Source organism: Clarias gariepinus, chromosome 10, assembly GCF_024256425.1.
Source record: "Clarias gariepinus isolate MV-2021 ecotype Netherlands chromosome 10, CGAR_prim_01v2, whole genome shotgun sequence".
In the NCBI taxonomy this organism is placed as follows: Eukaryota; Metazoa; Chordata; class Actinopteri; order Siluriformes; family Clariidae; genus Clarias; species Clarias gariepinus.
Genome location: NC_071109.1, coordinates 13,171,566 through 13,186,929, shown reverse-complemented (window position 1 = coordinate 13,186,929; position 15,364 = coordinate 13,171,566). Strand labels below are relative to the sequence as shown.

At 38.1% G+C, this 15,364-nt stretch overlaps 1 protein-coding gene across 1 annotated transcript; it reads left to right on the top strand.

Annotated features, from left to right (window-relative positions):
• Nucleotides 1–2,923: 2,923 nt before the first annotated feature.
• prps1b (phosphoribosyl pyrophosphate synthetase 1B) lies at nt 2,924–15,118 on the top strand. The gene is made up of 7 exons (XM_053506390.1): nt 2,924–3,282; nt 5,155–5,338; nt 8,024–8,122; nt 8,228–8,352; nt 9,126–9,299; nt 11,616–11,775; nt 14,355–15,118. Exons 1-7 carry the CDS (start codon nt 3,161–3,163, stop codon nt 14,445–14,447), a joined length of 957 nt encoding a protein of 318 aa, XP_053362365.1. The 5' UTR covers nt 2,924–3,160; the 3' UTR covers nt 14,448–15,118.
• The last annotated feature ends 246 nt before the right edge of the window (nt 15,119–15,364 follow it).

The following is a 15,364-nucleotide window of genomic DNA, read 5'->3' as shown; positions in this document are numbered from 1 at the left end:
GTAGACAAGCAATGCTTTGACAGCAAGATGAAATGCGGTCAGATGTTTTACCACTCTTAAATATATTATTTTTCACTGACAGCACAGTGTTTTATTATACCACAGTGATTTGCCGATGGTTATTTTTTTATGAATTAGTGATACATCATGCTCCAGTATGCTTGTTAACATTTATAGCTGCATTCAATGTTGTGAAAAGTTCACAAGACAAGTTAATTGCTGTTATCATTTACATCATACTATTAACCTCAGGTTTACTATAAACTGTCTCTCAGACTGGGCCAGTATAGTCCTGTTGCACTAATTTGGCAAGATGTCAAACAAGAGTTAGAAATCTGAACACATGTTAAACAGCCAAATTGTTCATTTCGGTTTGGAATTAGCATTCAACATTGCAGACAATTAACCGATGTGATGTCCTTGCTAAGGTATGTTTTTACCTTACTGCTGACATTTTAGGAATTTGGACTGAGGGTGATCAATGAACTAAAGATCTTTTCACTAACAGGGTTAAGGCTATGGGTTACTGGGTTACTGATAAGAAGTTGAGCTTTTGATTTGCTGTAACCTGGCTGACCTGCACTCTGACCCCAGCTTCCTAACTGTGATATGCCAACCAAAAAAAAAATTAAAAATCACAAATATTTTATTATTATTATTATTATTATTATTAACAATTGCATATAAAAATGTTTGAATTACTATTTTCAGTTGGACCAGTTGAGTAGCATTAGGACATTTTAAAAAAGCCCTCTGTCCTGTGGACCGCCCTATTGTGGAAAACGTACTGCACATTTTTACACTGACAACCAGATAAGATCCCTGTCATAAAAAAATATTTATAAATGTTTCCCCACAGTGAAGTTAATCCTATCTAATATTTAATTTAGTCTGTGTGAGTTAACGATTAAAACAATGGATTAATATTAAACATGTTAAACACATGGCAGCCAAAACATAATTGGAAAAATAATCAATATCTTCTGACCAAAAACATTTGACAATTCAAGAAACAATGGCTTGTAAAAAAGCAGACGCATTGACTGGGAATTTAACCTGGGCCTTCCGCATGGCAGGCAAGAGACCCACCACTGAGCCTCCAACACCTCTATATTACTAAAAGAATTTGCTCACCTGCCTTCACATGCACATGCACTTGCATAACATCCTACCACTGAGCCACCAATGCCTTGCCTTCACATGCATATGAACTTGAGTAACATCTAATTATTAATCCATAGGATTTAATATGATGTTGGCCCACTTTTTGCGGCTATAGAAGCTTCAACTCTTCTGGGAAGACGTTCCACAAGGTTTAGGAGCGTATTTATGCGAATTTTTGAATAAGATCCCTGTCATAAATAAAAAAAATGTTTCCCCACAGTGAAGTTAATCCAATCTAATATTTAATTTAGACTGTGTGAGTTAACGATTAAAACAGTGCATTGATATTAAACATATTAAACACATGGCAGCCAAAACATAATTAGAAAAATAATCAATACCTTCTAACTCAAAACATTTGAAAAACAATGGCTTGTAAAAAAGCAGACGCATTGACTGAGAATTGAATGTGGGCCTTCCGCATGGCAGGCAAGAGACCAGACCAGACTGAGCCTTCAATGCCTCTATATTACTGAAAGAATTTGCTCATCTGCCTTCACATGCACATCAACTTGTGTAACATCCTACCACTGAGCCACCAATGCCTCTACGCATTGATGGTTCATATATACAGTATGAAGCCAAATGTATTCGCTTGCCTGCCTTCACATGCACATGAACTTGAGAAACATCCAATTATTAATCTATAGGGTTTAATATGATGTTGGCCCAGTGTTTGCGGCTATAACAGCTTCAACTCTTCTGGAAAGACTTTACGCAAGGTTTAGGAGCGTATTTATGCAAATTCTTGACCATTCTTTCTGAAGCACATTTGTGAAGTGATGTTGGACGAGAAAGCCTTCATTCATCCAATAGGTGTTCTATTGGGTTGAGGTGACAACTCTGTGCAGGCCAGGCAAGTTGTTCCACAACTCGCTTATCCATGTTTTATGGACCTTGTTTTGTGCACATCCAATACATTAAATATACAAAATGACTAAATTATATGAAAAAGAGCAGTGCTGTATTATTGTATAATGTATATAGAAATAAATTGTATAGTTTGGGGGTACATATACTACAGGTAAAAGCGGTGTTTTAGAGTTTAAAGGTAGAGTTCAGTAGTGTGATGGTTAAATAGAACACTTTCTCATAGAAAAAGATATTAGTCTTTACACAGAAAATAGTTTTATTTAAATTTTTTCTTTTTATTGTGGAGGTGATGCAGTGGTGGAGTGGTTAGCACTGTCGCCTTGCACCTCCAGGGTCTGGGTTCGATTCCCGGCCAGGCTAGATTCCTGTCTCTGTGTGCATGGAGTTTGCATGTTCTCCCCGTGCTTGGTGGGTTTCTTCCGGGTCCCCGTTTTTTTTTAAAGTCCTGCAGATTAGGCTAATTGGCGTTCCTAAATTGCCCATAGTGTGTGATGAGTACACACTGTCCAGGGTGTATCCCGCCTTGTGTCCTAAGCCTCCTGGAATAGGCTCCAGGTCCCAGTGACCCTGAATACAGGATAAAGCGGTATAGACAGTAAGTGTTTTTATTGTGGATCCAGATGTTTGTAGTAGGCCTATAGTTTTAATTACATCTAGAGAAGCTATACGTTTAATGTGAGTGGGTCTTATCACGTTATTGTAACTATTTTTCAGGTCCATTTTTAAATAAAATTTTTTTTTTTAAAGATAATCATATGTCCTGATGTGATACCACAACTGGAGTTAATGACAGTGGTGTTTGCTGCACATGAGGGGAGGATGTAGCGAGCACTGAAGCACGCGGGCCCACGGGAACTTTAACCCAGTGGGAGGTTTTGTGACGTCATCACGCAGGAACAGCGTGTGTGATCTCGCGCGCCATCAGAGACCCAAGAGATCAACTATGGCGGAAAGGTAGGGAAGACGTTCATCACCTAAACAGGGGATTCGGCCTCAGAGAGCTACAGTCTGACCGGCACACCAGTCTCCATCTGCTCAACACGGAAGTCGCTGTTGTAGAGCAAAGACTTTCTGTCCTGTCTCTTGGTTGTGCGCAACGCCAGGCCCCGGAACACAAAAAAAGATGCCGAATATTAAGATTTTCAGCGGGAGCTCCCACCAGGATTTGTCTCAGAGGATAGCCGATCGGCTCGGACTCGAGTTGGGAAAGGTCGTCACGAAAAAGTTCAGCAATCAAGAAACATGGTAGGTAAAATGCAAGCATTTCTAGAATTGTCGCATGTTGCTCTCATGCGCATGGTGTCAGGCTGCCGTTAACCGAGTACTCTCGGAGGTTGTAGTTCCGGCCATGGAGTCGGTCCTTCCACGTGGGGATGTGGACACTACAACCCCCAGAATGCTTAGCGCGCTGCGCAACAGCCGAACGTATTGTCTCTGTGGGAATTTGGCAAACCGTTTAGTGAGCGCGTGTTGTAGCTTTATTCGATATTATTTTGTGTAGAGCTTTAGCTCTTATGCCGTGTATCATTTCACGTGAGGGTACATGACGTAAGAGTTTTCTTTTAATTCACGCAGAATCATTCCACTAAACTTGAACAAGGTATAGTAATTAAATATCAGCTAACATTTTTCCTATTATGTGTATATACGACTTTTGGAACATAATAAATGTTGGTATTTTAGTTAATACAAATTGTATTTAATGTGGGTTTGCGTCCACGTAGTGCTGGAAGTGTCATAAATGTCACCCGCAGCCGGTGACGTGGTTTCACTATTACACTAATGCACCCAATACATCATTGCTTTGTCACAAATACTGTCTCTACAACCTGTTAAGAAGTAATAGTGACCATCATCATCATCGTAAAAAGTTCATTGAAGGATGCCTGTGATTAGAGGTGTGTGTTGCCTCATTTGATCCTTATACCCTTCAAGCCGATTTTGTTTCTGCTACAGGGACTGAAAAGTCGAAGGCTGAAAGCAGCGTCTTTAAAAACAACATCCTGCGTTTATGTGCACGATCTATTTTGTGTCAGATCAGTTTATGATTATTGCACCCTTTGTTATAATGCAAAATGGCATCGCCATTTTAAGATGAGGGTAATTTCTTGTGCATGCAACAAAAATCCTTTCACATAGTAAAAAGTGTATCTGGGTCATTCTGCAAAAATGGTGTAAAAGTGCTGTCACTTAATTTTTCTGATGCCAAAATTATTTAAATTAACACAACAGGCATATTACTTATATATGTCCAGAAACATTTCGTATGTACTTTTTAATAATGAAATACATTTTCTAACTTTAACGATCAATATTTAATTGCAGCACTTTTTAAAAGGCCAAGGGAATGTCTTATCACTACATGATCACACATGCAAATGGGACCATATATTTTGGATAAATATATTTTATTATTTGATTGCACCAAAGTTGTTGCTTTAGACTGTTTGTTTGACTGAATTGGTCTTAGAATCGCTTGTCTGCTAATTAAAAATGTCTCCATCTGTCCAGTGATGAATGATGGCCTCAGATTCATGTTCTTTACTGACTGAAATGGAACCTAATGTGGCCTTTTATTGAGCTTGCTTTTCTTCTTACTATGGATATAAAGAGTGATTATATGGGTTCTTCATGTTAGCTTGTATCTATCTGGCATTGCCTTAACCCACACTATTTAACAAGGCATTTAAACCCGCAGAACTGTCACTCAATGTTCAGCAATGTTCAGATGATTTACTCAGACATGTTTACTCTTGACCAGATGGTCTGCCAGTTTGACCAGCTCAGTTTATTTTGGCAATTTGACAACATTTTAGCAGTGCTTTCTTTCTTTTAGTCCTATTTAATTAATGTGAAAGTGTGTTCAATGTTCAGTGTTAACCAGTGATAACTCCTTAAACATCAAGTGCTGCTAGGATACAGATATTTCAGGTACACTCGCTGTAGTTGTGTGTGTGCTTTGTGGAGTTTGTTTGGCGAAATGCAAATCATACAAAGTTCTCAGATTACACTGCTCTTCAACCTTGAGACAGCAGATTGGTTTGTTTTACCAGGCTTAAATCTGCAAGTTCAGTTATTATCATTTTTAGATGAACTTTTGACGCTATAATTTCACAGTGTGGAGATTGGAGAGAGCGTACGTGGCGAGGACGTGTACATCGTTCAGAGTGGCTGTGGAGAGATCAATGACAACCTGATGGAGTTGCTGATTATGATTAACGCCTGCAAGATAGCATCGGCTTCCCGTGTCACCGCAGTCATTCCCTGTTTTCCTTATGCTCGCCAAGACAAAAAGGACAAGGTGAGGCTGCTGTTGTCTCTTGTACGAAAGTCCTATGCAAATATACTGTGCTCAGCTGTTGTGCACATTGATGTTGTCTTTGGGTGGTAGTCTAAATCAATACAAATGCATTATTAAGCAGTAATGTTGGTGTTTAATTTCACATTTTAAGATTTAGAACTAAAAATTATAACGAATTATTGTTACACATTGAGTAATTACCACAGACAAGAATTTTGCCAGGTTTCTCTGCATTAAAAAACAAAAAAAAAACAAAGATCCTGTCACGTGCATATAATGAAACTGAAAACCCACACCTACAATCTTCCCCATAACTAAGGAGGAAGAAACAAGGCCAATTATTATTTTATTTTTTTTTCTAAACACTAAAAACATTTGGGTTTAAGATCAAACAATGAATGAGCAAGTAGGTCAGAATTTCAGCTTTCCTTTCCTGATATTTGCATCTAGGTGTGTTTCACCACTGGGAGCATGGCACCACCTACTTTACCTACAATATTAGAAATATTGGAACTTGTTTCCCAGGTGGGCCATCTTAGATAGATGGATACACAGACAGACATACTTTATTGATCCCATGAGAGAAATTGTTATAGCAGCAGAAACTGGCAATTCAAACTAAGAAAAACATCTGAAATGTGCAAATTGCCAGGGTGCGTAAAGTGACGGTGAATAATGGGATATGTATATAAGTTCTATTGTCTTCTGTTACATAGACGTGAGCCTTTGTACAGTGCAATGGCGAATGGTAGGAATAATTTCCTAAACCGTTCTTTGTGATGGCAAAGCTGGATCAGTCTGTTAGAGAATAACCTCTGCTGCCACTGTATAGAATAATGTAGTGGGTGGGATGGATTTTCCATGATTGACAAAAGTTTGTTCAGTGAAAACAATTAACTCTTAGGTTAACTTTTAATGCCATTTTTAGTTTTTACCGTTGTATGCCATTTTTGAGCAACAAGGGAAAAGTAGAAAAAATTACTTTGCCCCAGTCAGTCACGAGACCTTAAACCAATGAAGCATGCATTTCAAAGCCTGAAGAGTAGACTGACAGCAGAAATGCCCCCAAAATTAGCAATATCTGAAAGAAGCTGTGGTCCAAGTAAAAAAAAAAAATGCTTCACAAAAGAAAAATGTAGCTGGTTTGTGATGTCTGACCTGATGCAGTTATAAGGCGGATCTATCAGTCCACCACATCCCAAAGGTGTCAGGCAACCTTTTTCCAAATCTTCTTTTGTCCAATTTGGGTGAGCCCATGGGAATTATAGCCTCAGTCTCACCTAGTGGTCTTCCTTTGCTGTAACCCATCTGCTTCAAGGTTCGACAGAGATGTTTTTTGCATACCTGCGTTGTAACAGGATGCTTATTGAGCTACAGTTGCCTTTCTGGCCTGGCAGGTTTGAACTCGTATTCTTCTTTGACCTCTGGCATCTAGGTCTCTTCGCCTAGAGCGAAAACTGCTGCTCACTGCTGCTTGCTTTATCTTTCATCTTTAATATTTTAGATTTCTGTAAACCCTAGAAACATGGTTGAGCATGAAAATCTAAGTAGATCAGTTCTGGAAATAGTCAGACCAGCCTGCCTGGCACCAACAACCATGCCATATTTAAAATCACCATTCTTCCCATTGTAATGCTTGGTTTGAACTCTAGCAGATCATCTTCACAATATCAACGTGCCTAGATGCATTGAGTTGCTGCTGTGTGATTAGCTGTTTAGATATTTGCATTTGTGATTGTGGCAAAGATGTTACTCTGTTTCAGAAGGGTCAAATTATTGTCCGTTATCAAGCAAAGAAAAAAAAAAACGGAAGAGATTGTTGAACCTACTAAAATTGGATTAAGAACTGTAAAACGCATTATTTACCATGTGGTTGAGTTTAGAGTTTACCCTGTTCCAGAGTGATGGGTGCATCTGGGTAAGAAGAGAGGTGGATAATGTAATGCACCCATCATGCCTTGTGCCTAGCGTACAATCCTGTGGGGGCAGTGTTATAATCTGTAGTTGCTTCTCTTGGTCAGGTCTAGGATCAGCAAAGTTATGTGCACAAAAATGAGGTCAGCTGATTACCTGAATATATTGATTGAGAAGGTTTTTTCCATCAATGTATTTTTTTTTGTTCCTGACAACGTGGGCATATTCCAAGCTGATGCTGCCAGGATTTAAAATGCTAGACGTTAAAGTGACTCTGACACTGAAAAAAAATGTGAATTTGCACATGGAGATTATTGCATGTTTTGGATGTCTTCAGCATTCAGTTTTAGAATTAAGAAAAAAACAAAAATCAAGAAAGATCATGGAATTCAAATTTATGACTTTGTTTTTTAATTTGACGATGATAGATTTTTTTCTTGATGAATTCAGAGCTGTGTTCAACCAAAATAGGTGTTTTTCATTAAAATTAAAAGAATTATATTAATTCCTGTTATCCAGCTATAAACAGTAGTTCCCAAAAAAAAACAGGAACTGCAACTGCAAAGAAACTTACAAATCCTGTTTCATGAAGAGTTGCTGTGTCCGAAAATGTAAAGGATCAACTTTACAAAGCATGGACCTTTTTTTGTTTTTGATTTCCCCAAAAAATACATAAAATGTTAAATGTTTTACTGTTCTGTGAAATGTGTGAAAGCAGATGCTTGTTGTCAGTAAGAAAGGCCTTCTATTAACACAACATATCGTTATTAGAGTCGGGCGCCAATCTCCGCCAAACTGGTGGCCAACATGCTGTCGGTCGCAGGAGCAGATCATATCATCACCATGGATCTGCATGCCTCTCAGATTCAGGTGAGTGCCACCTTAATTCCCTAATCTAATGGCTGTCTGAATTGAATCCCTTTGACTAGATCTTTTAAGCCTACTAGATGCTCTCTAAACTTGGTGTGTTTTTAGGGGTTCTTTGACATACCCGTGGACAACCTGTATGCTGAGCCTGCTGTGCTGAAGTGGATTAAGGAAAACATCCCTGAATGGAAGACCTGCACCATTGTCTCTCCAGATGCTGGAGGAGCTAAAAGGTCTGCATAGCCCTTTCTGTCGAGCTGTTGCACCAAATTCAAGAAGTTGTCAAACGTTTATGTCACTGTCCCTTTTTCTGCCTTTTCTATTTTTGTACTGCCCAGGGCTTAAACAAGCCAAATGAGATTTACATTTACATTAGGGCATTTGGCAGACGCTCTTATCCAGAGCGACTTACATTTTTATCTCATTACACATCTGAGCAGCTTAGGGTTAAGGTGGTAACAAGTTAACAGTGGCAACTTGGTGGTTGTGGGGTTTGAACCTGGGATCTTCCGAACCGTAGTCCAATGCCCTAACCACTGAGCTACCCCTGCCCCTTATTTGTCCCTTATTGTTATCTCATGTAAAAAGATCCCCTCCCCAGCTTCTTCTCAGTTTGGATGTGGCACAGCAGTAGGTTATTTACATAGATTTACATTTACATTTAGGCATTTGGCAGACGCTCTTATCCAGAGCGACTTACATTTTTTTTTAGCTCATTATACATCTGAGCAGTTGAGTGTTAAGGGCCTTGCTCAAGAAAAAAACTTTGCATACATTGCATTTGTTCGATATCATATATATATATATATATATATATATATATATATATATATATATATATATAAGTTAAAAGAAGCAGATGACTAGAATCAAAACAAAGACTGCAACCATTACACACAACACATGTTAATTTGCACACAAATAGATTAATTATATTTTCTCTCTTTTTTTTTTTTTTTTTTTTTTTTTTGTAACACTTAATTTTAAAGTGTTTTTCCACTGGCAGGGTCACGTCTATAGCAGACCGGCTGAATGTTGACTTTGCCCTCATTCACAAAGAGAGGAAAAAGGCTAATGAGGTGGATCGCATGGTGTTGGTGGGAGACGTGAAAGACCGTGTAGCTATCTTGGTTGATGACATGGCTGACACATGCGGCACCATCTGCCATGCTGCTGACAAGTAAATCACACTCGCACTCACCTTTTTTTCCTGTTAACTGTTCTTAGAATGAAGTACATAGAGCAAGTACAGTGGAAAGAACTACAGTTCTTAATCTTACGCTTTGTAACATGAGCTGCAGTAGGTGTCTGCACCTTATAGTCATACTAATGGTGCAACAAAATATGCATCCATGTAAGTTTAAAAAGCAAACATTTTGCCTGACCAAATTTATCATGATATTTTCTAGAATTAACTACAAAATTTTTAATTAAACTGTTTTTTTTATGTGATTAAGTGAAATCTTGGTGTGTGTTACTTTTTTGTCCAGACAGTGTATATACAGTCATGGCCAAAATTGTTGCATTAACACATGTTTTTTGCTATACAAGGGAGGGGGAAAAAGGAAATTTGACATAATGTCACACAAAACTCTAAAAATGGGCTGGACAAAATTATTGGCACCCTTTCAAAATTGTGGATAAAGAAGATTGTTTCAAGCATGTGATGCCCCTTTAAACTCACCTGGGGCAAGTACAGGTGTGGGCAATATAAAAATCACAACTGAGAGCAGATAAAAAGGAAAGTTGTTCACTTAGTCTTGGCATTGTGTGTCTGTGTGCGCCACACTAAGCGTGGACAACAGAAAGAGGAAAAGAGAACTGTATGAGGACTTGAGAACCAAAATTGTGGAAAAATATTAACAATTTCAAGGTTACAAGTCCATCTCCAGAGATCTAGATTTCCCATTGTCCACAGTGCGCAACATTATCAAGAAGTTTGCAACCCATGGCACTGTAGCTAATCTCCCTAGGCGTGGACGGAGGAAAAAAAATTATGAAATGTTGCAACGCAGGATAGCCCTGGTGGTGAATAAGCAGCCCCTGCAGGCTCAGGGAGCATCAGTGTCAGCGCAAACTATCCGTCGACATTTAAATGAAATGAAACGCTATGACAGGAGACCCAAGAGGACCCCACTGCTGACACAGAGACATAAAAAAACAAGACTACAGTTTGCCAAAATGTACTTGAGTAAGCCAAAATCCTTCTGAGAAAATGTCTTGTGGACAGTTGATAAGGCTTTTTGGTAAAGCACATCATTCTACTGTTTACCGAAAACGGAATGAGGCCTACAAAGAAAAGAACACGGTACCTACAGTCATGTAGGTCAAGATGTTTCGAAATTGTTTTGCTGCCTCTGGTGCTGGGTGCCTTGACTGTGTGCAAGGCATCTTGAAATTTGAGGATTACCCAAGGATTTTGGGTCGCATTGTAGGGCCCAGTGTCAGAAAGCTGGGTTTGTGTCCGAGTTCTTGGGTCTTCCAGCAGGATAACGACACCCATCATACGTCAAAAAAAAAGTTATGAAGTGGCCAGCAATAAGTCCAGATCTAAATCCCATTGAATACCTGTGGAAAGATCTTAAGATTGCTGTTGGGAAAAGGTGCCCTTCCAATATGAGAGACCTGGAACAGTTTGCAAAGGAAGAGTGGCCCAAAATTCCAGGTGAGAGGTGTAGGAAGCTTATTGATGGTTGTAGGAAGCGACTGATTTCAGTTATTTTTTCCAAAGGGTGTGCAACTAAATATTAAGTTAAGGGTGCCAAAAATTTTGTTCAGCCCATTTCTGGAGTTTTGTGTGACGTTATGTCAAATTTGCATTTTTTTCCTTCCTTTTTTTGTTTTGTTTCAATATACACAAAGGGAATAAACATGTGTATAGCAACCATGTGTTAATGCAATACTTTTCTGTGAGAAATACTGGATTTTCTGGAAAAATTTCAGGGGTGCCGATAATTTTGGCAATTTAAGGTTCAGGTCATTGTAATTGTCAGTGTAGTTACTATGGTGTGCTTTATGGTATAATAATACAGTAGTGCTGCATTCAGGACCAGTTTTTTTTTTTTTTTTTTTCAGGACCTTCTATCCCAAAAACTTTAGTAAATCTTAGTGCTTTTTCCCTAAAATGTACCAAATTGGTAATTTAAATGACAGTGACCATGACTAAGGTGAATTTTTTTACCTTTATTTATTTATATATTTATTTATTTATTTATATATATTTTTTATTTATGTTCACTTCTTGTACCTCCCTATACACACAGTGGATTTGCTTTGTCAGCTTTTACTTAAATTAGAATAAAAACTTCCACTTCCTTAAGATTTTCGCAGGGTCCTAATGCACCGCGTTACAGTCTACTGAACTAAATATCAATTAGCAAAGTGGTAACTAAATGCATACATAATGCATACAATGCATACCTACACATGTAGTGTAAATAGTGTGGTATAATCTAAAACTAACCAAGTGTCCTCTCTCTTATTCTCACGTTTCTAGGTTAATATCAGCCGGTGCAACCAAGGTGTATGCTATCCTTACCCATGGCATTTTCTCAGGGCCTGCCATCTCGCGCATCAACAATGCCTGCTTTGAAGCTGTAGTTGTGACCAACACCATTCCACAGGAAGAGAAGATGAAGCATTGTCCTAAGATACAGGTTGGATGCCAATCATATGTTAAATAATGCAGCAGGATAAATGTTCAGAATGAGTACAGTTGTTGTATGTTTATGCAAAACAGATTAATAAATCATGAAACGACAGCGAATAAAAACAACATTGTAAAGTTAAAGTTAAAAGGATTCTGGGCTTTTGCATGCTTGTTACTACAGGGTTATAGCCAGTGTAACGGTTTTAACAAGCTGATAGTTACGGTGGCGGAAAAGTAAAAAAGACAAAATAACAAATTCAAAAACAGAATTACAAATCAGAAAACAATACCTAATGAGAAAAACATGACAATTCAGTCAAACTGAAAAAGGTTTTGCTACAGTAATTAAATTCTTATCGCAGAGACAGCGGGTTGCACGCAAGAGCGTGAGGCAGGCGTTTCCTTCTTGGCGTAAACTGTCAGGATTTGCAGAGTTTGAGAAGAACACATTTAAATTCAAGCTTTGTAATGATCTACTCACCAGTCAAGCGTAGCAGGGCCTTTTTATAGGTCACTGGCGACAGGAGAATGGTCAGCGTAGATTGTGTTCCAACCCAGGTGTAACAGTGAGCCCCGTCCCTGTTACACACACACACACAGGCTGCAGGTGTCATACTGTGTGTGATTGGGTCAAGCGTGAAGGTTTTTTCTATTGTGCGCATACTGGCTGAAAGATTATTACATTTTCTACACATGTCCGTTCTTAAAACATTTCCTATTGTGCCAGGCTTTATGTAAAATTGTCGCAAAAAAACACATCTTGTAATTGATTCATCTCCAGGAACGCGAACAAATAAGATATATACAGAAATAAACAACTGTGATTAATTGACCATTTAAGCAGTGTAAGAAAGCACATCCTTTTCCAAACTGAACATTAGTCCTCAATATAATTTTAACAGCCATCTGAATTATGGTTAATTATGGTGTATTATTTCAACAGCAACTGGAAATGACTTTGGACATGATTTGTCTCTGTGCCCCTCTAGTGGGCAGCTGCAAAAATGTTTTTTAACCTCGCCCATTTCCATGTTAGTCATGCATGCTGTCATATTAATTATTCCAGGTTGACCTTGATTTATTTTTTATATGTTTTAGCCAAAAACATGTTTCTTTGATAAATTCTGTGATTGTGTTGTAGGTGGGTTAATGGTTAAATAGATAATAACTGCTCATTTGCGGTTCTGTAGCAAGACATGTCTGGTATCATGCTCATTTTTATTAATATTTTGATGTATTTAATTAAACAGGTAACACAAACTTAAAAATGGATTATAATAATCAAATTATGGCTCTGGGTTACTTATCAGAAAAACAGATGTTCAAGCCCCAGCACCAAAAAGGTGACACTGTTGGGTCTTTGAGCATGGCCCATAACCCTATAACCCAAAATGGTATAAAAAGGTCACTGTGCTGTAAAGTTCATGTGACGGATAATAGTAATTTTATATTAGGGTTAAACCTACACGCATTTGAATTTCTACCATTCGGTACAGGCTATTCGGTTCGGTGCATAATGTGATCCAAGTGAATACAGTCTAGCTTTAACTAGTGCTAGGTGATTTTTCTTCATTATGTTTGTTTAATTACATTATTGTTTTAATGCATTTTATAAATGTTCTTATTGCGATTACAGATATTTAATTTTGAATCATTAATTAATACCTCATTGAATGCTGTAAATGTTTTAACCAATATTAAGGAAAAACACAGCCTTAACCCGCTGCACTTCTTGTACAACAATTTACATTAAGATTTTAACAGGCAGCACACAGGAAAAGCTTCGCATATCACTTCATTAAAATGAGATTGGTACAAGTTAAATGAATTACAAACAAGTTTTTTTAAATGTAATGCTGCATCCTTAATTCGCATTACATCGTATTCACAGTAAATTCCTAGTCCAGAATTCTAGATCATAGGAGCAGTTCTCCTGTTATATGGGTAAATTAATGCAGGTGTTAGAGCAGGGTGAGAGAGAGAGAGGGAGAGGAACCTTGAACATAAATGTTGACTTATGTTGGCAACATAATTGTGCCAGACACCGCAGCCCTGTGGAGCAACGCCCTGAGGGGCAAGAGCAACCCCGATGGCACAAGGGGAAACCAAAATCTAGGTGGTTTTAATATACATTTTAATGTTATTGCTGATCTGTATACTTTTATTACTTTATCAGCTTGAATTAAAAAAAAAAATCAAACAGTAAGAAGTTTCCAAACTGTAATTGCTTGTTTTTTTTTCAGGTTTACTGTTCTATTTTTTATCATGTTGTTGTGAAAATGCATTTATCTGTGTTTGTTTGTAAACATTTATAGTAAATGTAGCATTTTAACAGTCTTAACTTATTTGATAAATTTGGGTTGCTGTCTGTCTCTCCCTTCATGGACCCTACATCTTTGGTGTAAAGGGGGGGGCTTTTACACCAAGGATGTAGGGTCCATGAAGCTGAAGAAAATCGTGTGCATTGCCACTAATGTGGTTATACTTAACGAGCAATCACTTTACCGCACCCTCTTTTTAAATTTCAAGCTTAAAGATTTTTATTATATGGCTCGCTTTTGACCTTCAATGTTTTCCATTTTCCAGGTTATTGACATTTCAATGATCCTCGCAGAAGCTATTCGTCGGACCCACAACGGCGAGTCTGTCTCGTATCTCTTCAGCCATGTCCCCTTGTAACCCATCCTCAGCGTGTCTCTTCATTGTCCTCTTAATTACCAAAAAAAAAAAGGGAAGGCTGACCTTAAGTTCTCACTAAGCTGTATCTGACCGAGACCCCAAAGGAATTTAAACTTCTCTGAAAACCTAACATGCAATCCACCTGTTGGAGTTGTTCATCCCTAGTTGAGGATTTTAGCAAGACTTGACTTTTTTTTAAGGTTAAGACTGTGTCCTTGTTCTTCAACATCTCCTTTTTATTGCATTACATGAATAGTTGCGACTAGCTTGACTAGATGCTCAGCCATTCTGGTGACAATCTGTTACACTTTAATCTATTTGGGTTCAATTTCTATATTTGCAACATGCATCTCTACACAGGCAGAATGTTTAAGATCGTCAAGTGAGTTTATTTCCTTCTTCTGTTCCTTATGGTTTGTTTTAGTAGATGCTGGGGGATCGTAACTTGGGGTCTCTGCAGGCTGGAGCTTCCTTGAGAGTTCTTTTGTCCACTTTCTTTACTTTTTAAATTTGAATGTATTTTCTAAAATGATTTAGCCACACTTTTTTTCACACTTTTCCATGTTGAAAGTCTTAATTCTGTTTCTTTTATATACTGTATGTTGAGTTTACTTTGTTTTTCATTTCCAAAGGCTAAATTTGTTCTTATTAAAGAATTGTGACAAAGAGCAAGAAAACTGGCTTGGATTACTTTTTCGTAAACAATTCATTAAGACTCTGTTTAGTTGTATATGATGTTTATCACTTGTTTGGGTGGCGGGGTGGTTAATGTTTATAGTGGGTTTAGCTCAATGCTGGTGAACTGTACATTCTGTTTTGGTACTAGAGAGCTTTTCTTTCAGTTTATGGTAGGACAGTGTGGCAATGTGAGCTCAGTTTTTGGATCCCTCTTGCCATCAGAGGCCACTTTCACACAT